The 24,259-nt window shown below is 39.4% G+C and overlaps 1 protein-coding gene across 3 annotated transcripts in view; it reads left to right on the forward strand.

Annotated features, from left to right (window-relative positions):
- Window positions 1–24,259, forward strand: part of unc5db (unc-5 netrin receptor Db) — a 165,127-nt gene that overhangs the window by 66,839 nt on the left and 74,029 nt on the right. For 2 of the 3 annotated variants that reach the window (XM_062051502.1, XM_062051501.1), the window contains exons 4-6: window positions 9,929–10,072; window positions 12,720–12,823; window positions 22,600–22,768. In XM_062051502.1, coding sequence (XP_061907486.1) covers window positions 9,929–10,072; window positions 12,720–12,823; window positions 22,600–22,768 — 417 coding nt within the window. The remainder of the gene's footprint in view (window positions 1–9,928; window positions 10,073–12,719; window positions 12,824–22,599; window positions 22,769–24,259) is intronic. The other variant, XM_062051503.1, reaches the window with a different exon arrangement.

Raw genomic sequence — 24,259 nt, forward strand, 5'->3', positions numbered from 1 at the left:
AGTGCATGTGCACGTCTGACGTCGCTCACATGTGCTCCACTGAATGCTCAAGGAGTTTTTACGTTTGCTCACGCATATGGAAAATTAGAGGGAACATTGTTTGGGGGTATCCATAATACGCCGATAGGGAGAAGTTTTTATTTACACGATGAGTCAGGTGTGTCTTGACCTCCGCGGCGGAGGCTCCGCCGAACCCCTCAGGCCGACTTACCGAACCCCTAGGGTTCGATCGAACCCAGGTTAAGAACCACTGCAATAACCATTTATGATGGACTGAGTATGTCATAATGGGTGACGTAGTTATAATAACTAAAAATGAATGATGTCTACTAATGTGTGGGATTGACAGTTTTTACATCCATCCATCCATCCATTTTCTACCGCTTATTCCCTTCAATCAATCAAATTTAATTTACGTAGCCAATAACCACAAGTGCCTCAAAGAGCTTCACAACCTCACAATGACAACCCCAGCTCTAAACTATTGTCCAGACAAGGACAACCTTAAAAACCAGTCCAGCCGGGGAAAAAGAAGAAACCTTTAGAGGGGACCGCAGATGTAGGGACCCCACCTATCCAGGGTAACCGGCTGTAGTGGATGTCTAGGGGTTAGAATTATTGAACGGGCAAACTAATAGGTAGTCATAGGAGGGAGAGGAAGGAAGATCTTCTTCCGGGCTCAGCTCGTCAGCTACACACCAGGTCCACCTCGGGTCAGCCAGTGCTCCATCCACATTGGCACCTCCACAACAATTATCCGTGGCCGCCTGGTACCTTCTCCAGGGGGGACACAGACGAAAAGCGGCAAATCACGTTATCTAAAATGCGGTATATTTAGAAGATGGAGTATGTAAATTAGTTTTGAGGTGGGACTTGAATGCTTCCACTGAGGTAGTATCTCTAACTGTTGCCGGTAGGGAATTTCAGAGTACTGGAGCCTAAATATATATATATATATATATATATATATATTTTTCAAAACACTGCCTGCACACTTTTATAGGGTTTTAGGGGTAAAAAATAAAATTTAATTGGCTAATAAACCAGCTTAATCACACAACTGTACAGTGGAGATATTAGTTTTTGTAGTTTAACCAGAACTTTTAAATGGGTTGTGTTGAATTTTTGACTGAAAATCTCTTTAGAAGAAATATGGTTTTAGATGTAGCAGCTGGTAGGGCTAAATGGGATTTATTGATCGTACACCAGAGTTCAGGATATGTTGTAGTACTACAAAGACATAACCTTGAGGCCTCCTGACAAATTATCACTTGTTCAAAAGATTCTGTCAATGAAAATTTTAGATCCTGGGACAAAATATTTGCAGGCTACTGTCCATTAAGCCCTGGTTTACTCAAGGTTTTCTCCATATTCCTGGAATAGGGGTTTGTACTGTTTGGCCACTGAATGTTGCCATGTACAAACCCCGTTTCCATATGAGTTGGGAAATTGTGTTAGATGTAAATATAAACGGAATACAATGATTTGCAAATCATTTTCAACCCATATTCAGTTGAATATACTACAAAGACAACATATTTGATGTTCAAACTGATAAACGTTTTTTTTTTGTGCAAATAATCATTAACTTTAGAATTTGATGCCAGCAACACGTGACAAAGAAGTTGGGAAAGGTGGCAATAAATACTGATAAAGTTGAGGAATGCTCATCAAACACTTATTTGGAACATCCCACAGGTGAACAGGCAAATTGGGAACAGGTGGGTGCCATGATTGGGTATAAAAGTAGATTCCATGAAATGCTCAGTCATTCACAAACAAGGATGGGGCGAGGGTCACCACTTTGTCAACAAATGCGTGAGCAAATTGTTGAACAGTTTAAGAAAAACCTTTCTCAACCAGCTATTGCAAGTAATTTAGGGATTTCACCATCTACGCTCCGTAATATCATCAAAGGGTTCAGAGAATCTGGAGAAATCACTGCACGTAAGCAGCTAAGCCCGTGACCTTCGATCCCTCAGGCTGTACTGCATCAACAAGCGACATCAGTGTGTAAAGGATATCACCACATGGGCTCAGGAACACTTCAGAAACCCACTGTCAGTAACTACAGTTGGTCGCTACATCTGTAAGTGCAAGTTAAAACTCTCCTATGCAAGGCGAAAACCGATTATCAACAACACCCAGAAACGCCGTCGGCTTCGCTGGGCCTGAGCTCATCTAAGATAGACTGATACAAAGTGGAAAAGTGTTCTGTCGTCTGACGAGTCCACATTTCAAATTGTTTTTGGAAACTGTGGACGTCGTGTCCTCCGGACCAAAGAAGAAAAGAACCATCCGGATTGTTATAGGCGCAAAGTTGAAAAGCCAGCATCTGTGATGGTATGGGCGTGTATTAGTACCCAAGACATGGGTAACTTACACATCTGTGAAGGCGCATTAATGCTGAAAGGTACATACAGGTTTTGGAGTAACATATGTTGCCATCCAAGCAACGTTACCATGGACGCCCCTGCTTATTTCAGCAAGACAATGCCAAGCCACATGTTACATCAACGTGGCTTCATAGTAAAAGAGTGCGGGTACTAGACTGGCCTGCCTGTAGTCCAGACCTGTCTCCCATTGAAAATGTGTGGCGCATTATGAAGCCTAAAATACCACAACGGAGACCCCCGGACTGTTGAACAACTTAAGCTGTACATCAAGCAAGAATGGGAAAGAATTCCACCTGAGAAGCTTCAAAAATGTGTCTCCTCAGTTCCCAAACCTTTACCGAGTGTTGTTAAAAGAAAGGTGATGTAACACAGTGGTGAACATGCCCTTTCCCAACTACTTTGGCACGTGTTGCAGCCATGAAATTCTAAGTTAATTATTATTTGCAAAAAAAAAATAAAGTTTATGAGTTTGAACATCAAATATGTTGTCTTTGTAGTGCATTCAATTGAATATGGGTTGAAACGGATTTGCAAATCATTGTATTCCGTTTATATTTACATCTAACACAATTTCCCAAATCATATGGGAACGGGGTTTGTATATGTATATATATATTTTTTTTTAAAGACTGCCTGCACACTTTTATAGGGTTTTAGGGGTAAAAATAAGTATTAATTTGCTAATAAACCAGCATAATCACATAACTGTACAGTGGAGATATTAGTTTTTGTAGTTTAACCTGAACTTTTAAATGGGTTGTTTTTGAAAATCTCTTTAGAAGAAATATGGTTTTAGATGTAGCAGCTGGTAGGGCTAAATGGGATTTATTGATCGTACACCAGAGTTCAGGGTAATGTTGTAGTACTACAAAGAAATAACCTTGAGGCCTCCTGACAAATTATCACTTGTTCAAAAGATTCTGTCACTGAAAATTTTAGATCCTGGGACAAAATGTTTGGAGGTTACTGTCCATTAAGCCTTGGTTTACTCAAGGTTCTCTCTATATTCATGAAATTGGGTTTGTACTGTTTGGCCACTGAATGTTGGGTAGCCTTCATGTGCATAGAACCAATGTTTTTGATTGATTGAAACTTTTATTAGTAGATTGCACAGTACAGTACATATTCCGTACAATTGACCACTAAATGGTAACACCCGAATAAGTTTTTTAACTTGTTTAAGTCAGGGTCCAAAAATCAATTCATGGTAAATTCATGTACAATGCAATAGGTGAGTCTGGTATAGTCCTTATGTAGCAGTTGGACAATACATGTTTGAAGAAGCAACAGACAGCTGGTGATGAGAGAAAACAGTGGTATAGGGTAGCCATTCTATTGCGTGTGATGGATAGAACAGTAAAAAAAACAATGTCTCTTTGGTAGTTTTGGGACGGTCTGACTTTTGAAAATGTACTAAAAAGTGCTACATAAATCCAATTCATTGCAATTAAAATATTGTTATTAAATTATCAAATAATATTTTTTCCAATTTAAATAATTAAAGCTAAAGAAATGTTTTTAGATAACAGGGTTGGTACATATTGCAAGTGCCACACATGGAACACAGGGCAGGTATTTTTTTGGCTGTCCACGATAATGAGTTTGATAGCACGTCTCCAGCAAAGTGTACGTTTACTAATGCTTTAAGACATATACTCCTTAAATTTTCAATGCAAATTTACCGTGTATGTTAAGTGCAGTATTAAATCCGTAGCATCCCTGACACGGTTTGCACAAGTCACAATATCCAGGCTAAAAACAAGCTATGAATCACTATCTGTTCAGAAAGATAATCTTTGCCCAAACCGACCAGTGCCCTTGCTCAACATAAAACATGGCATCACAGCATTTCCTCCAGACTTACCCTCTTCATACACAGCCTAGAACACAAGGCGTGGAGGAAAGACATTTTTCTGGAAACCGAGCTCTACAGCAGTTGAGAAAACCTATGTCGGACGGTGTGCTTCACTTACCAAAGTCCCCCATCTGATTGAACAACAAGAACAGGACTATTAAAGCAAACTTTTTTGCACAACACAAACAATATAGGGTTTTCAGTTGTCTCTTTAGTTCAGATTGTATTTTTGCTCTAAAATCTGTAGACATACATTGCTGACTGATCCCTACGCTCCTGGGTATACAGCTGGCACATGTCTGATAAATCAGGGAAAGCTATCGTTCATTGCCCGTCTTGGCACTTCCCCTAATTATGGTGACCATTTCCAACTTGGAAGTGTGAGGATATCAGCATCATCCAGGCTCTCTCATAGGAAAAGCCTTTGTCCTCGTTTGTTCTAAAGGAGGAGACTTCAGCCATGCGGTTAGGACAGACACAGTCTTATTTATGTGACTTTAAGCTTTCCTTGGACTATTGCCGCCCTTCAACACACAAACATATTCTGTACGGTAGAATAAAGGGCAAGTATCGCCAATGCCAATAGATTATGTTTCAATATCAATGAATGATTCTGTAATATTTGCCTTATTTTTATACCATTATTGGCAAATTTGCTTTCATTCATATCCTTTAGTGCAGGGGTGTCCAAACTTTTTCCACTGAGGGCCGCATACTGAAAAATCAAAGCAAGCGGGGGCCATTTTGATATTTTTTATTTTAAAAACCAATACAATAAATGTATTAAAAAAAATACATTTAGGCCGCCACTCAGGCTTGATCCCGGTGAACCCAAAGAGTTTTGGTCAAAAAAATATAAAAAATGTGTCATTATTTATTATCATTATTATTATTATTATTATTATTCAAAGTTTAAATCTCTAGATCAACATTAGGTCTATCTGTCAAAAAAACGTTTTTAAACATTTAAGTTGTATGCCCTTTTTGTCAAAGAAAACCCAGGTTTTTTATGGAAAAAACCCCACCAAATATGCAATGTTTTCCCCCAATTAAATTTTAAAGTAGAATATTTGAGATTATAAAATAATTGGAGTCTTAAAAAGGTCAATAACTCATAACAACATTGACATTTTTTGAGCAATGACGCACGCAAAAAAAAATCCCACTAAAATTATTGGGGATCCAAAAGGGTCCTCCTCATTAAAGTGTTAAAAAATAAATTATACTTTTTTTTTTTTTACTGATTACTTTTAGCACAATAATCTCGAGATCAGCTTCAGATCTGTCCGTCAATTCTAAGTTTTATTGTTGTTTATGTTTTTTGTTTGTTCGTTTTAGGCCCTTCTTTTAAAAAAACAACAGCTCAGTTTTTTATATGGCAAACACAAAATATGCAACATTTCCCCCAAAGAATATCTCAAAGTGGAATATTTAATGTGACGTAATTGGAGCCTTGAATAGGTCAATAATTCATAATGACGTTGATTTTGATTAAATATTATTTTTTTTAAAAGAAACAGCCTACATGGCAGCTTTGTGTTATTAGAGTAAATAATGCAACATTTTCTTGTTACATTTCACCTGTTTGCTCTTTTATACCACGTTTGTTTGGGCTTTTTTATCGTATTTTTAGAATGTGTCGTGGGGCCGTTAAAAAAATGACCTGTTGGCCGCAAATGGCCCCCGAGCCCTACTTTGGACACCCCTGCTTTAGTGTTATGTCCCCAAAGTCCTCCTTATGTGTGTGTATGTATGTATATATATATATATATATATATATATATATATATATATACAGTGTTTCCCACACATTCATTTATTTGTGGCGGCCCGCCACGAAAGAATTACGTCCGCCACAAATAAAAAAATAAAAATTAAAAATTGAAAAATAAAACCTTTTTTTTTTTTTTTTTGTCCTCTCCAGCTTCCTCAGGAAAATCATATAGTTGATGTAGATGCCCATATCGGCTGTTCAGATTTACTTTACAAAAGAGAAGTGTAGGATACTTCTCTTGTTGCCTTATTTGTATTTGACTTTATTAAATGTATTTATATTAGAAACACAACATGTGTATATAACAAAGGGTGCAAAGTCTGCAGGCAGTAGGAAACACATGGTTAAGTGTAGGGAGTAAAACTGATGGCAGTCTAAAGTTCAAGATTTTTGGAGCTCTTTGTTCAGTGTTGATGTTTGATGAAGCTCTGTGTCTATCTACCACCACTACTGTTTTCTGTTTATTTGTTACTGATTGTGGCAGGACACCTCTGCCTCTGTTTCACTTTATGTTGCTGGTAAATAATATGGTTGTAGTAGTAGGCTAAAGTTAAATTAGTTAGTATGCACTAATTAAAGGGGCAGAGCTTTTTGAGACATTTTAGCTTTTATATTTTATAAGTTATATTTTTTGTAAGAACCACAATTAATAAATATATTTCAGTGAATAACTTATTGTTCAAATCTGTATATAAATATGTACATAAAGTGTTGTAATTATATTGTAAAATGGATGGATGGATGGATGGATGGACGTTTAAAACAAAACTGTTATTATTAATTAGTAAGTATACATTTTTTGAGCCTTTTTAGAGAAAATCATATCATTGTAGTCAATTATGCAAATTACTCGATGATGTCATGGTGACCACGCCCATGCATACGCCCATAGCCACGCCCCCACCGCCACAGGTATCTTGGCAGTTTATGGGAAACACTGTATATATATATATATATATATATATATATATATATATATATATATATATATATATATATATATATATATATATATATTTACACAATATACACATATATTCAGTACATTATATTTAAACATGTATTTGTAAATATCAACATAGAAGAACTGAAAATATAAATCTCTTCACGCTATAGTATTGAGTCGATAGCAGTACCGAGCCACCCAACTCTACTGGATGGAATATTATCGTTCAGCACTAACCCATTGAGCAGAAGCGAAGCGAAAGAGTGAAGGAAAACTCTGACCTTTCTTTCTGGCATCTGGAGCTGGTGAATGTAATCATTTGTGAACAGATTCTGGTCTTCATACACTGCAGCTTATCCAATATCTGTGAGGGGAGCTGTTGGTGTGGGGCCGTATATTTAAAGTTATGTCACGTGGGACGCATGTTGATGGAGGAATTCATATGCACAATGCACACAGCAGTGCCGTGGGCTATGGTTGTAATGTATTTGTACAGTATGTCATTGCAATGCCTAATACAACATAACGAGTCTTTGTGTGTCTGCAGGAGCTTCATATCAGAGTGCATGTAAAATAAAGTGCATCAATTGTGCATGCAGTATTTCTTTAATAAACATTTAGGAATATTGTGTGTGTCTGTATGATGGAGACTTGTAGAACGGAGAGAAAAGAGCTTTGTAATTTGATGTAAAATGTTTATTTGTATGGTCATGCTGAGGCTTGACGACAGGACACATGATTGGAGTTGAATATTTGTACCAATCCACCCATCCCTGTTTACATTCAAGCTTAGCGGTTAGCATGGCTCATTCTATCCTCCTACAGCAGGGGTGTCCAAACTTTTTCCACTGAGGGCCGCACACTGAAAAATCAAAGCAAGCGGGGGCCATTTTGATATTTTTTATTTTAAAAACCAATACAATATATGTATAAAAAAGATACATTTAGGCCTCCACTCAGACTTGATCCCGGGGACCCCAAAAGGTTTTAGTCAAAAAAAATATTACAAATGTGTAATTATTTAGTATTATTATTATTATTATTCAAGGTTTAAATCTCTAGATCAACATTAGGTCTATCTGTCAATATAACGCTTTTAAAGATTTGAGTTGTATGCCATTTTTGTCAAGGAAAATTGTGTTTTTTTATGGAAAAAAACACAAAATATGCAATATTTTCCCCCAATAAAATTTTTAAGTGGAATATTTGAGATTATATAATAATTAGAGTCTTAAAAAGGTCAATAACTCATAAAACTTTGATTTTAATTCATTATTTTTTGGAGCAATGACACTTAAAAAAAAAAAGCCCACTAAAATTATTGGGGATCCAAAAGGGTACTGCTAAGTAAAGTTTAAAAAAATAAATCCAACATTTTTTTAAACTTTTACCACAATAGTCTCAAGATCAACTTCAGATCTATCCGTCAATTATAAGTTTTATTGTTGTTTATGTTTTTGTTTGTTCATTTTAGGCCCTTCTTTAAAAAACTTTGTTTTTTAAATGACAACCAAAAAATATGCAATATTTCCCCCCCAAAATATCTCAAAGTGGAATATTTAATGTGAAGTAAATGGAGCCTTGAATAGGTCAATAATTCATAACGACATTGATTTTGATTCATTATTATTTTTTAAAGAAAGAAACCGCCTGCATGGCAGCTTTGTGTTATTAGAGTACATAATGCAACATTTTCTTGTTACATTTCACCTGTTTGCTCTATTATACCACTTTTTATATTTTGTATTTTTTTTTCATCGTATTTTTAGAATGTGCCGTGGGGCCGTTAAAAAATTACCTGCGGGCTGCAAATGGCCCCCGGGCCGCACTTTGGACACCCCTGTCCTAAAGGGTGCAACGTAGCTTGTATTGCTACAAGCTACGTTGTAGCAATACCAGTGATAATAATACTTGCAAGAAACTGTTTATTTACTGCCATCAAGGCGAGGGTTAGTGATAAGCAGCTTCGCAATGTGAAAGGACGTTAGTCGCTACCTCGCCAGCGAATACGCTACATTACAAAAAGTTGTGATGATTAATGTTATCAACATTAATCATCACAATATGAAAATAGTCGTAAAAGCTCCATAATACAAGAAGGTTGTTTGTGCCTGTTGAAATACTCTTTAGTGTTTCCCATAAACTGCCAAGATACCTGTGGCGGTGGGGGCGTGGCTATGGGCGTGGTCACCATGACATCATCGAGTAATTTGCATAATTTACTACAATGATATGATTTTCTCTAAAAAGGCTCAAAAAATGTATACTTACTAATTAATAATAACAGTTTTGTTTTAAACATCCAGCCATCCATCCATCCATCCATCCATCCATTTTACAATATAATTACAACACTTTATGTACATATTTATATACAGATTTGAACAATAAGTTATTCACTGAAATATATTTATTAATTGTGGTTCTTACAAAAAATATATCTTATAAAAATATAGAAGCTAAAATGTCTCTTAAATCTCTGCCCCTTTAATTAGTGCATACTAAATAATTTAACTTTAGCCTACTACTACAACCATATTATTTACCAGCAACATAAAGTGAAACAGAGGCAGAGGTGTCCTGCCACAGTCAGTAACAAATAAACAGAAAACAGTAGTGGTGGTAGATAGACACAGAGCTTCATCAAACATCTGATCCACTGAACAAAGAGCTCCAAAAATCTTGATCCTACACTTCTCTTTTGTAAAGTAAATCTGAACAGCCGATATGGGCATGTACATCAACTATATGATTTGCCTGAGAAGCTGGACAGGACAAAAAAAACAACAAAAAACAAAACAAAAACAAAGCCGAAAAATCTATTTGTGGCGGCCTTAATTCTTTCGTGGCGGGCCGCCACAAATGAATGAATGTGTGGGAAACACTGCTCTTAGCTTTACTGATATGAAACCGTTTTGAGTCTTGACACAAAAGTTTTTATTTTCCTGTGTTTTCAGGGCTTAATGTGCGAGAGGTGCTGATCAACGTGTCCCGTCAGCAGGTGGAGGATTTTCACGGCCCGGAGGATTACTGGTGCCTCTGTGTGGCTTGGAGTCACCTGGGTACGTCCAAGAGTCGCAAGGCTACTGTTCGCATCGCATGTAAGTAGTTGGACAATTAAACATTTGTATTGCTTGTATTCCGACACGTGACTTCTTCCCGGACGCGAAAACCAGTGGTGGTCAACCAAGCTAAGATGGCAGTAGTTCGCTAAGATGGCAAACTATCTGAATAAAAAAAGAGGCTTAAATCTTCCTGTAAAAAGCAGCAAAAAAAATCAAACTATGCAAAGGAATAGATCCCTATACTTTTATCAAAACAAGTTGTGTCGAGTAATATCAAGGATTATATGTCGGTCGCGTTCTCAGACATATCGAACTATTGTGCTTCAGATGCCATTCTACACGACAAAACAGATGGAAACTTGGAAAAGCATGGAGGTCTACAACTTCTTTGTGTGTGTCTGGGTCAAGGAAATTGGTATCAAGACTCTCCCAGGTAGATTTGCATCGTTTTTGCTCGGGTAAGGTTGCATTTCATGATATAACTTTGCGTCTGCAGTCATGTTTGTTGCTGTGGCACGCACCGTTTGCGAGTACGCGTTTTTCCTTGTCTTATCATATTATACCTATAGATGTCAACATTGTGTATTTATGGTAGTTGCCTTTGGTAAAAGCTTAACTATTTTAGGTTTTGCCGACGTTTGCTTTCTTGTTAAAAAAACGACACACAACACAACAACATTTTGGACACGACTCATCTCAGCAATGCAAGCAGCAAAGTGTTGTCCAGGCATTGTTAAAAGTTAGATTTTTGCAATTTATCTTGATTTTTTTCCAGCTTTGAATGAGTAATCTTCTTCTACTCACCCCACTGCTTCTTCATTGGGACACATATGCCTCGCTTTTGCACCCTGCGGGGTGGCGGGAGTACTGCATACATGATTAACCCTAGTTTTAAAGGCCTACTGAAATGAAATGTTTTTATTTAAACGGGGATAGCAGATCCATTCTACGTGTCATACTTGATCATTTTGCGATATTGCCATATTTTTGCTGAAAGGATTTAGTATAGAACAACGACGATAAAGTTCGCAACTTTTGGTCTCTGATAAAAAAAAAGACTTGCCCCTACCGGAAGTAGCGTGACGTCACCGGAGGAAGGGCTGCTCACATTTCCCCGTTGTTTACACCAGCAGTGAGAGCGATTCGGACCGAGAAAGCGACGATTACCCCATTAATTTGAGCGAGGATGAAAGATTCGTGGATGAGGAACGTGAAAGTGAAGGACTAGCGTGTAGTGCAGGACGTATCTTTTTTCGCTCTGACCGTAACTTAGGTACAAGGGTTCATTGGATTCCACACTCTCTCCTTTTTCTATTGTGGATCACGGATTTGTATTTTAAACCACCTCGGATACTATATCCTCTTGAAAATGAGAGTCGAGAACGCGAAATGGACATTCACAGTGACTTTTATCTCCATGACAATACATCGGTGAAGCACTTTAGCTACTGAGTTAACGTGATAGCATCGGGCTTAACTGCATATAGAAACAAAACAAATACGCCCCTGACATGAAGGATAGACAGAAGATCAACAATACTACCAAACTCTGGACATTTAACTACACGGTTAATGCTTTCCAGCTTGGCGAAGCTTAGCAATGCTGTTGCTAAGGACGCCATTGAAGCTAACTTAGCTACGGAACCTCGACAGAGCTATGCTAAAAACATTAGCTCTGCACCTACGCCAGCTCTCATCTGCTCATCACGACCCGTGCTCACCTGCGTTCCAGCGATCGACGGTACGACGAATGACTTCACCCGATCACTGATGCGGTCGGCGGCCCGGAGACGGAGGAAGTCAAGGTGAGGTCGTTCGGCTAGCGCGTCTGCTATCCTCAAAGTCCTCCTGGTTGTGTTGCTGCAGCCAGCCACTAATACACCGATCCCACCTACAACTTTCGTCTTTGCAGTCTCCATTGTTCATTAAACAAATTGCAAAAGATTCACCAACACAGATGTCCAGAATACTGTGGAATTTTGAGATGAAAACAGAGCTTTTTGTATTGGATTCAATGGGCTCCGAATACTTCCGCTTCAACAGTTGACGTCACGCGCAAACGTCATCATATCGAAACGTTTTCAGCCGGAAGTTTGCCGGGAAATTTAAAATTGCACTTTATAAGTTAACCCGGCCGTATTGGCATGTGTTGCAATGTTAAGATTTCATCATTGATATATAAACTATCAGACTGTGTGGTCGGTAGTAGTGGGTTTCAGTAGGCCTTTAATTGTTTCGTCAAGCCATTTTCGGTGCTGTTCGGCGAGAGCCGCCAGTTGAATAGATCTGTGCATATGTCACTCCCCCATTCGTAATAAAAGAACGCCCATGTGCAGCCAGAAAACCAAAAGAAAAGGAAGAAGAACACCTACTTGCAATTACTCCTATCATCGCAGAAGCTAAAACAACCAAAGAAACGAAAAGTTTTTTCTTATGAGAAAAAAGGAGGCTACCCGGATAAAATGTCAAACACGGATCAACGGTGGCCCAGCTATCAGTCGGTTTGTGGACTCAAAAAGGTTAAGGTCTAGACCGCCTAGTCAATACATTGTCTTGCGCAGGACGATGGTTGGTTTTCAAGGTGATGGCATGCACAGGCAGGGTGGGTGTGGCCTTTTAAAGATAGAAGCCAAGATGACTGAACACTTGACACCTGACAGTTGCTTCTTATCTCCCCACACAGACCTGAGAAAAAACTTTCAGCAGGACCCACAGGGAAAGGAAGTGCCAATCAATGGGATGACCGTCCTGCATTGCCGCCCACCGGAGGGAGTGCCTGTGGCCGAGGTATGACAGACCCTCTTCTTACCTTCTCTCATGAAAGACGAGAAGCAAATACTCCCTCAGAAGAGCAGATGAGAATCAAGTGTTATGTAATTCCTCAAGATAAAACTCTGAAGAGCAGACAGTCAATAATTGTGTCTCTTGACCTTATAGAGATGGATACTTGTGTTTGATCCCTGTGATAAGTGCTCCAGCACTTGCTGGTAAATTAAAGGGTTTTTTTTCCAAAGAGAAAGAAAAGACATACTGTAAACATATCATTAATATTAACAGTTGAGAGTCTTGTTAGAGTCCATTGTTATATCATGTTAAAAAGTGGATATTTCATCACAACATCCGGTTTCGGTGAGCAAAGTATATTTAAGACGACTAGATGTTCACTTCTCAGTAGGGCACAAATAATAGTACGTGAATATATATATGAATATATATTTTGATTCTGAAGAAATAGCGATTGTTGAAAGACCGGAATTGAGGCTGTGGTGCATTTGCTTACATGGAAGTTGAAAAATAAAACTCCCATAGATCCCGTGTCTCCTATAGAGTTGATGCTCGAACCCGGTTTTCCCGGTTGTTCGATAAGAAAAGACTCAAATCCCTTTTTGAGAACCGGTACCTGTTATCGAGACCACTATAGTAAAGAAAAAGAGTTGGTTCTTTATTCGAATCCCTGGGAACGAATCCCAAATGGGCAATGTTATGCCCATTTGATTGTAGACTCTTACTGACACCTTGTGGCGATATAACAATACTACGCGTCATTAGTCTGGCCACTTCCGGGTTGGCGAGTCAGTTCAGTTCATGAGACAATTGAGAAGTAGACAAGTTGTGTTAGCTCTTACAAGCCTTGGAAAAGATAAGTCTGTAAGTAAACTGTTTAACTTTTTTATGTAACTCAAGATTAAAGTGGAAAGTGGTTAAATTTAAAACTAAGATGTTTATTGAAAAACGATTTCTGTGCACTGTTTCAATGGATGTTTTGAGGACTTAAAATGGCTGCCAGTCGTGTATTTCCACCATCGAAATAGCTTCAACACTCAGAAGTATTTGTTTGATGATAGTACTGTATATTTGTGTGAAGCTAATATTTACATATTGTGTATTACATTTCAGTATGTTAATTGAATCACATAGCTTATACATTTGTCATTGTGTGTATTTCAGTTTTTAAAAAAAATAATAACAGCCCAGTGCAAGACAAAAGTAAAGCTAGGAAAAGACAAAGCAAGATCAACAACAATAAAGAGCCTAAATGGATTAATCTGCTTTGGAACTTTATTAGACGTCTTGGATTGTTTGTTAGCTGTCTGCCTGTGTGTGTAGTTAGTATGTTCCAATAGCAGCAGAAGTGCACTTTTTGGAGAGCTGTATTATTTTCAGTTTTGTGCCCAAGGGACTGAAAATCCCACTTAATATACTTTGGGTAACAACAGTCAATATTTTTTTATTTTTTTTTCAGGGGGGTAACAGTCAATATTTATTTATTTATTTTATTTTATTTTTTTCTTATAAAATAAAAGTGAGCTTTTGTTAAACCAAATATTGTGTTTTTTTCCATCTACAACAACCTATCTGGATTCGATAAGAGAATCGATAAGGAATCGGTTCGATAAGAGGATTCGTTAATAGGCTCGAACTTGATAATTTCTTATCAAAAATCATCCCTACTCCTCTACCTAACAGCCATAAAAAGATTACAACTCTACCCAATATATTACACTATACACATCCAGTCATACTTTATATTACAAATGTACTTTCATTTACTTTACTTTACTTTCATTTACTTTCATGTAAAAAAAAACGTCCTTTGTTTTCACTTCATGGAAGTGCATATGCAAGTGGCGTAGAGGCCACTTTGGGGCCACATTTGAATCTTTTTGCATGAAGAAGCAGATTAAAATGTAAATTATTGAATGACATATAATATTTTACCCCAAACATATCCTGGCCACGTCATGCTCTGTCACTGATTAGACTATGAGGAAAACATGTCCTCCTTTTCTTCCGGTGGCTCTGTCATTAGCACTTGTCCTGTAAAGCAGAAACTCTTGGGTTTTAATTCTGGTTGTGGTTGAAAATTTGGTATGTTTTTTTAAATGTATGTTTTAATGATGTTTAAATTGGTTAATATCAATCCAATCCAATTTATTTATATAGCACATTTAAACAACAAAAATGTTTCCAAAGTGCTGCACAACAATATTAAAAATTATATTAAAAACAATATTAAAAACAATAATCAAATATTATCCTTAGCTCCACCAATGACTGAATAAAAACAAAAAATAAATCAATATAGAACCAATATAAAAACAATATAAAAATAAATATGATTAAAAACGATTTTAAAGGGAAAAACCAATCAAAACAGTAAATAGAAATCAAAACGTATTAAAAAAAACACAGAGGACAACAGAGGACAGAGGACCACACAACTCACGTTGTGTTAAAAGCCAAAGAATAAAAGTGGCTCTTAAGACGAGACTTAAAACAGTCCACTTTGGGGGTCAGTTTGAACATGGAGGGTCAGAGTGTTCCAGAGCTTAGGGCCGACCACAGAGAAGGCCCTGTGTCCCCTGGATTTAAGTCTGGTCTTGGGCACCATCAGCTGGAGCTGGCTCTCGGAATATGCTAAACTTCAGGATATTAATAAAAAAGTTAATATTTACGCTGATTATCAAAGATGTTATATGAGTGATAAATAGTTACACCTCAAATAAAGCTTTAGTTATTCTGGAAATGAATTGTGTTGCTCGAGGTAATATGATTTATTTGGTACTGGGATCAGGGGCGCCGCGAGGGATTTTGGGCCCCATGAAAAGAATCTTTACAGGGCCCCCTGTATTATAATTTCATCATCATTAGGGGCCTCTCTAGTCCCCCCTCCATCATGGGCCCCTAGAATCCGTCTCCTTTACCCCCCCTTTTCGGCACCCCTGACTGGGATACCCATGATATCAGCCTTTCAAAGTTCTTTTTGGAAAGCAAATTTCTGACCTCGGCATTTGTCAAATCCTAGTTACGGCCCTGCTTGCAGTTTGTATACAAAACGTTGATGGAGCGTTTTGATGTTGATTAGGAGGAATTTGAAGGCTACAACGCTGACTCCTATTAAAAAAAGACACGCGTTTTTCCTAATGATTGTGAACGATAGGTAAAATTCCAAAAAAAGTACAGTTCCCTTTTAAGAGCGGATACTACCAAGTCTCCCTTTCACCTCGAATCCCGCCCTGAATCCACTTTTTGTATCGGCCTGTGGCAGTTCAAGGTCCTAAGTGTTTGTAATGTCCCCGCCACTTTCGCCTGCTGGTTGGTATCCTCCACCAAGAGTGCCTGGTGCCTGTATGACATCTTGGTACATGGGCGGTCCATCAAAGCAGCCCTGGGGTCCCTGAGGAGAGTCCCGGAGAGGATTCATGCAGCGAGCCTGAAACTGTACCATAGAAATGCTGTTTCATGCGGCAAGAGACGACCTTCTTAGGGCACGAGCTGGGCGCAGATGGTATTGGCGCCATTGGCGAGAAGGTATGGGCTGTGGACTGTTTGTCCTGGGCATGACATTAAAGTGCATCCGGCAGTGGAGGCTCCTCTATGGGGTCTTGGGGCACTAGGAGGTTAACCCCTTTACTACTGTTACCCCAGGTGGCCCTTGGTAAAGGCCTAGTACCTGACTTCCCCCTAGCCAGAGATACGGTGAAGACCTCAACGGCGGAGCAGGCGGAAGACGGTAGATTTAAGAACTACCACAACGGCTGCGATGGCGGAAGAAGGCTGCAGCAGAAAAGGGTCCCCAGTCGTCTTGGACTCCATGCCACTGGACCCTGACCCGATTATGTCAAGGATTGTGTGGTGACTGTCTGTGCACCAGTCTCCCCACGTAAAACAAAATCACGCACAGGCATCCTCCATAAGGGGATACACCCCTACCAGGAGGATTGTCATACTCGTTCGAGTGACCGCCGATGATGATGGGCTGTGAACGACTGGCCCACACCTCGTGACCAAGGACAGCTGAAGACCTTAACCTGGCTGGCCTCCTACTACCGCAGGAATAAGCGGGGTTTTGTTACCTTTTTCTCGCCCCTAAATCGGCTGCTTGAAAAGGGCAAAGACTATGTGGGAACATAGTATACATTATTCCTGTGTACTGAATACATGTATACAGGGATACTAGGCCTACATCATACGAGAGGTGGCGCACAAAAGTAACACATTGTGAGCTTTTAGCTTGACTAGTTTCACAGTCATTACAATGTTAAACGAATGGTTTTAGACACACAAAGGCTTGCTCCCAAACTATCGTTGTATCAGAGTCTATGGTCATTTCAAGATTGTCTCCCACTGAGCAGGTGACAAATGTTTCTCACAGTGGGATTAGTTTACAAAATGCTAAAAAAACTCTCTTGCCCTGACATCTTTAACACAACACAATTCTCCAAACCCCAGACTTAATTTGTATTGGGTTTCTGTTTTGTAGCAGTCGCCCTGTGGGTGCAATCTGACCTGACACTCCCGCACGATCACCATCTCAATATTTCATGGAACCAGTTGTGCTGAAATCGAATGGGCTGAGAATATTGACCTCTACATTATTAACTCCCATCTCTTGCGGCTGGACTCATTTGTGTTGGCGAAGGACTAGATATAAGCTTGTGATTTGGTCCTTGCTACGTGGACTCAACTATTGTTATCCACAAGGTGGATTCTGTATCGATGAGATGGAATTCCTACTCTATTTGAATATGAAATCATTTATGCAGTACAGGCTCCACCTAAAAATGTACCCGACACACATCAATAATCTATCCAGTCATGTGGTCACCACTCAACCTGGTATGGAGTGTTGTAGACATTTTTATTGAGAGAAGAAACCTGCATTTGGTATACTTTTTATCTTACAGATGATTCAGTATACAAGAACGGATTGGATAATAAAATATAGTGTATAGCTGTTTTTTAATAGACACCAATTCTAATGTGACAATGTCCTCGTTGGGAAGACACATATCAAAAATCTATATTTTGTCTGTACAGGTCTATGCCTTGGTGATTAGTCCAGAGTAGGCCTATGCAACTGGCAGCCCACGGGCCACATCTGGCCCGCCAAAGCTTTTCATTTGGCCTGCCGAACATGGCCCAAATAGGGCATCTCTATCCTCCTTCAAAACCGCAATAAAAGTTCACCTCCAGGCAGCTACAACCCTAAACTAACACCCTCCCCGGATTGCTAATAATCAAATGTAAACAATCAAATGCAGATACTTTTTCTTATGCCTTCTGATATCTCTCTCTCTCTCTCTCTCTCTCTCTCTCTCTCTCTCTCTCTCTCTCTCTCTCTCTCTCTCTCTCTCTCTCTCTCTATGTCCATTACTTGCTGTCCATATCCTACCCCCCCCCCCCCCCACTCCCCTGATTGTAAATAATGTAAATAATTAAATGTGATTATCTTGTGTGATGACTGTATTATGATGATAGTATATATGATAGTATATATCTGTATCATGAATCAATTTAAGTGGACCCCGACTTAAACAAGTTGAATAACGTATTCGGGTGTTACCATTTAGTGGTCAATTGTACGGAATTGTACGGAATATGTACTTCACTGTGCAACCTACTAATAAAAGCCTCAATCAATCAATCAATAGGCTTGATGAAGCCATTAAAACTAGGCTTGATCATGAATGCAGTACTCCTGCCACCCAGCAGGGGGCAACATCAAGGTATATGTGTCACAATGAAGCAGCACTGGGGTGCGTAGAAGAAGACAACCTATTCAACTCTGAACAAAAAAAATTAATAAATTGCAAAAATCTGACTTTTAACAAGGACTAAACAACCAGTCCCAGTGAAAATCTCCTAACATAAGTAACAGAGTGTAGGTTAATCTATCCAAAAGCTGTTTTAATGACACTAGCGCATCCTTTGAAGCAGATGGAGGCATGTAATTAGTACAGTGATATGTCGTGATTTGACTATTTCTACATCCAGAGCCAAAAATTCCATGTGTTTACTGATTGACTGGGAAAGAACAATTGAAGCATTGAATCTGGATTTAACATGAATAGCTACACCCCCGCCTTTTTTTGGCCTATCCGTGCGCTAAACATTATACCCATGAATGTTAATGTCTTGATTTATAATAGACTTAGTAAGCCAAGTTTCCCAAATTAAAACAACATCTGCCCCTGTTATATTCACCCAAATTCTGACCATCTCCATTGTGGTAGTAAACTCCGTACATTGAAAATAACATATTTCAGACCAGACAAGGTACAGGATTTGCTTGCACATTTCCGGACAAAAGTATAAAATTTAGCAATTGATTTACTTCTGATTCTTTGGCATGCTGAAGCCCCTCCATTTAGTGGATTGGAGAGATACTTAAGTCAAGCAAATATACATTTGAGTTGAGGTAGGTCTCTGGGCAGAGCTGGATGTTGCCCTGGATGTTGAGAAGCTATCGGGCATGTGCCAACACTCTTCAATCAATCAATCAATCAATGTTTATTTATATAGCCCTAAATCACAAGTGTCTCAAAGGGCTGCGCAAGCCACAAAGACTTCCGCGGTACAGAGCCCACACAAGGGCAAGGAAAAACTCACAACCCAGTGGGACGTCGATGTGAATGACTATGAGAAACCTTGGAGAGGACCGCATATTTTGGCGGGGGAGGGCAGTCTTGAGGCCATGCTTGCCCTGTGGGGCTTGGCGTCTGGGGCAACTGCAGCTGGTCTGCGTGTGTCTGGGGCCCCTGGGTCACGCCGCCCACCCCTTACGGATGCCCGTCTTGGTTGGGGCCAGCTGAGTCTAGTCCCCGCGTGCATTGCATGGTATTCTGCAGTGTTGCATGGCGGCCAGCTGCTCAGGTAGTTACCTTGTGTGTCAGCGTGTCTGTGATCGCCATCAGGACAGTTGCTGGATGTTACATCTCCATCGTTGGGGTCCCTGCACGTGGGGCGGGTGGTTCCTGTGGCCCCGTGCTTGGCGGTCCTGCTGCGACCGACTTGGGTGGGGCAGCCTTAGGTTAAGTTGTGCCTGTATATAAATGCTTTAAGTTCCATTTCTTTGGAATATTCTCCTATTGTAGAATACTGTTGTCCAATTCTTGGCAGCCCGTTATTTGCATTGTACACAATTTTGGTGGTTGTAAAATGTTCGAGATCTGTTCTTTTCAATATTTCAGAATGAATTAACAAAATATTTATGTTTTTGGGGATGGCGTGGCGTGATTGTAGAGCAGCCGTATATAAATATAATTACACGTGTCCTTGGGCAAGACACATTCATGTTTATGCATGTTTGTGGTGGTCAGAGGTGCAAACTGGCAGTTAGGCTTCTGTCAGTCGACCCCAGGGCAGCAAATGTAGCTTATTGTGTGAATGTGGAGTGAATGAATGATGACTTCTCACTTCTCTGTGAGCACTTTTGAGTGCCTAGTGTCTAGAAAAAGCACTATATAAATCTAATCCATTCCCCGTATTCAGCTTTATGTATCCTCCATTTGTGAGTCAATGGTACTTTTATCATGCTTCCCCCGTATCGCCACACCTCAGGTATGGCAACAGTACAGAATATGAGGCCACTTCTGATTCAGATGTTGTTTTGCCTTATTCAATATTGAAACATGTTGTGTTGTATGTACTTGATGTGTGATTTCCAGCTCCTTTTATTCTTATTGTAACTCCTAAAACTAAGTTTTATGTCTGTCACGGGTGCTTACACCAGGCCGTGCCCTTTTGTTGGTGTTCTCCTTTGTTTTGTGTTGGTTCCTGTCCTGTGATTTTCTTTTGGTGGCACTTCCTGTCGTGTTGGTGTTTTTTTCATGACCGCTTCACACATCTTGCCCGGAGTGTTTCCCCTCACCTGTTTACGATTTGCAATCAATTCTATTTAAGTTGAGTGTGAGCCACTGTTCTTGTTTGGAAATGATAATCATTCATCTTTCCTCCTGCCGTGAGTTTTGCTGTATTCCAGCATTCCCTTTTGTTGTTTTTCACCTGTCAGCTTTAGTTTAGTTTTTGCTTAGCCCTCCCTATGCTTCGGTGCCTTGCCAGCGGCACTCATCTTTCTTTGTTTTGAGCATCATTAAATACTTTGACCTGCACGTTGCCTCCTCGACCTTCTGCATCTTGGGAACACGCCACTAATCACCGTCATGCCACCCGAGCGTCAACACCCTCTATTTATATACTATTTTTCTTACTTTTTTCAAACAACATTTATTTAGTTTTTCTTAAAGGCCTGCTGAAACCCACTACTACCGACCACGCAGTCTGATAGTTTATATATCAATGATGAAATCTTAACATTGCAACACATGCCAATATGGGTTAACTTATAAATCGCAATTTTAAATTTCCCGCCACACTTCCGGTTGAAAACGTCTAGATATGATGACGTATGCGCGTGACGTAAACGGTTGATACAGAAGTATTGGTACCCCATTGAATACAATACAAAAAAGCTCTGTTTTCATTTCACAATTCCATAGTATTCTGGACATCTGTGTTGGTGAATCTTTTGCAATTTGTTTAATGAACAATGGAGACTGTAAAGAAGAAAGTTGTAGGTGGGATCGGTGTATTAGCGGCGGACTACAGCAACACAACCAGGAAGACAGAGATGGATAGCTGACGCGTTAGCCGCCAAACTCACCTTAACTTCCTCCGTCTCGCCGACCGCATCTGTGATCGGGTGAAGTCCTTCGTCGCACCGTCGATTGCTGGAACACAGGTGAGCACGGGTGTTGATGAGCAGATGAGGGCTGGCTGGCGTAGGTGGAGAGCTAATGTTTTTAGCATAGCTCTGTGAGGTCCGGTTGCTAAGTTAGCTTCAATGGCGTCGTTAGCAACAGCATTGTTAACCTTCGCCAGGCTGGAAAGCATTAACCGTGTATTTACATGTCCATGGTTTAACAGTATTGTTGATCTTCTGTCTATCCTTCCAGTCAGGAATTTATTTATTTTGTTTCTATATGCAGTTAAGCACGATGCTATCACGTTAGCTCCGTAGCTAAAGTGTTTCGTCGATGTATTGTAGTGGAGATAAAAGTCACTGTGAATGTCCATTTCGCGTTCTCGACTCTCATTTTCAAGAGGATATAATATCCGAGGTGGTTTAAAATACAAATCCGTGATCCACAATTGAAAAAGGAGAGTGTGGAATCCAATGAGCCAGCTTGTACCTAAGTTACGGTCAGAGCCAAAAAAGATATGTCTTGCACTGCATCAAGTCCTTCACTCTAACGTTCCTCATCCAAGAATCTTTCAACCTCGCTCAAATTAATGGGGTAATCGTCGCTTTCTCGGTCCGAATCGCTCTAGCTGCGTTGAAAACAATAGGAAAATGTGAGGAGCCTTTCAATTGACTACGTCACGCTACTTCCGGTAGGGGCAAGGCTTTTTTTTATCAGATACCAAAAGTTGCGATCTTTATCGTCGTTGTTCTCTACTAAATCCTTTCAGCAAAAATATGGCAATATCGCGAAATGATCAAGTATGACACATAGAATGGATCTGCTATCCCCGTTTAAATAAAAAAAACTTCATTTCAGTAGGCCTTTAAATTCAAGGATAATCTGTTTTCAACAAACCATTTTTAGGTGGTTAATTCACCCAGTGTGTCATCTGCATGATGAGATGAAAATCCTTGTCATCTTAGTACATCCTATCTTCTATACGGCTCTGTAAATAGACTTATACATGCGCAGTGACCTGAATATTTAAACTTCTAATCAGTGATTTTGACAAATTCTTCATGGTGTCATCTGTAGGTGGAATGGTTGAAGAATGAAGAGCTTGTGAGTTCCCTCACTGACGCCGGGGCAGACTACAACCTGGTCATAAATAAGGCTCGTCTCTCGGACTCCGGCAACTACACCTGCCTGGCCAGCAACATTGTGGCAAAGAGACAAAGTACCACGGCCACGGTGATAGTCTTTGGTATGTTGTGCCTCCGTTATGTCACATGGACTTAATTGGTCAATGCAACTGATTATCTCTGTAACCTCTTTGTTTAATTGGATGTATTATTATTTTTTATACATTTTTACTATATAATAACCCCTCAGTATATTTTGCAAATTTTAAATGAGTTGTATTATTATTTTCTTTGCAAAACAGCCTTTTAGCAAATGTTCTGAACCACAGTGATAGTTAAAGTTAAAGTATCAATGATTGTCACACACACACTAGGTGTGGCGAAATCATTCTCTGCATTTGACCCATCACCCTTGATCACCCCCTGGGAGGTGAGGGGAGCAGTGAGCAGCAGCGGTGGTCGCGCCCGGGAATATTTTTTGCTGATTTAACCCCCAATTCCAACCCTTGATGCTGAGTGCCAAGCAGGGAGGTAATGGGTCCCATTTTTATAGTCTTTGGTATGACTCGGCCGGGGTTTGAACTCACAACCTTGCATTTGGGATGAATAATTACATGTGATGGCTGCAGTTGTTCGCCTGGATCATAATCCCAATCAAAGGGGAATCATTCACAATATTTGTGTAAGACAAGAACACATACAGTATGTATTTATTTTTTAATGCATTCTAATTCATAAACGGTCGCAAAAGTCAGCAAACATTGAAGGTCAAAGGTCAAGGTCAACTCATTCTACCTATAAAGCGCCCCAAAAACCTACATCGTTTTATTGACACACTGTAATTATATATGTAATATACATTCGTAATAACATGTAATGTTTATATATTTGGTCATTTTAAGCATACAGCGGCGTATTCATTTCACAACTTCCGCTATTTTCTTTAATAGTAACAACAACACCACTACTACTCATGGCAGACACCACTACTAATCATGAGAGCCAACAACTGTGTTGGGACAATTGATGATCCAGAACCTGATTTTATTAGGGGGAGGAGCTACCAGTTTTAGAAGCTGTTTGCTAAACAGATCCGGCTTTAGTGAAACATTGTCAAATCAAATCCAATTTTGTTTATATAACACTTTTCCATACACAGGCAAGTGACAAACACAATGTGCTGTACACAAAAAAAGGGAAGAAAACACACACACACACACACACACACACACACACACACACACACACACACACACACACACACACACACACACACACACACACACACACACACACACACACGCACGCACGCACGCACACACATCACTGTTTGCCAAAACAAAACCTGACATGGCACTGAGGATTTGAGTAAAAACACCTTTGAGGCGTCCACACTGGAGAAGAACTCAAATTAACACCATCTAAAAAAATGGTGTGAAACATATGTAAAAATAAAATATAAGTAATATAAATAATACATTAATACCTTAGTAAAAATGTAGCTGACAGAATAATAGTAGTACTATTAATAATTACGATAGAAAACACAATCAATAATTTGAAATAAAACATAAAAAAATATAAAAGGTCTCTGCAGTCCTGACACTCTCTGG

Source organism: Entelurus aequoreus, linkage group LG06 (genome assembly GCF_033978785.1).
Source record: "Entelurus aequoreus isolate RoL-2023_Sb linkage group LG06, RoL_Eaeq_v1.1, whole genome shotgun sequence".
Taxonomy (NCBI): domain Eukaryota; kingdom Metazoa; phylum Chordata; class Actinopteri; order Syngnathiformes; family Syngnathidae; genus Entelurus; species Entelurus aequoreus.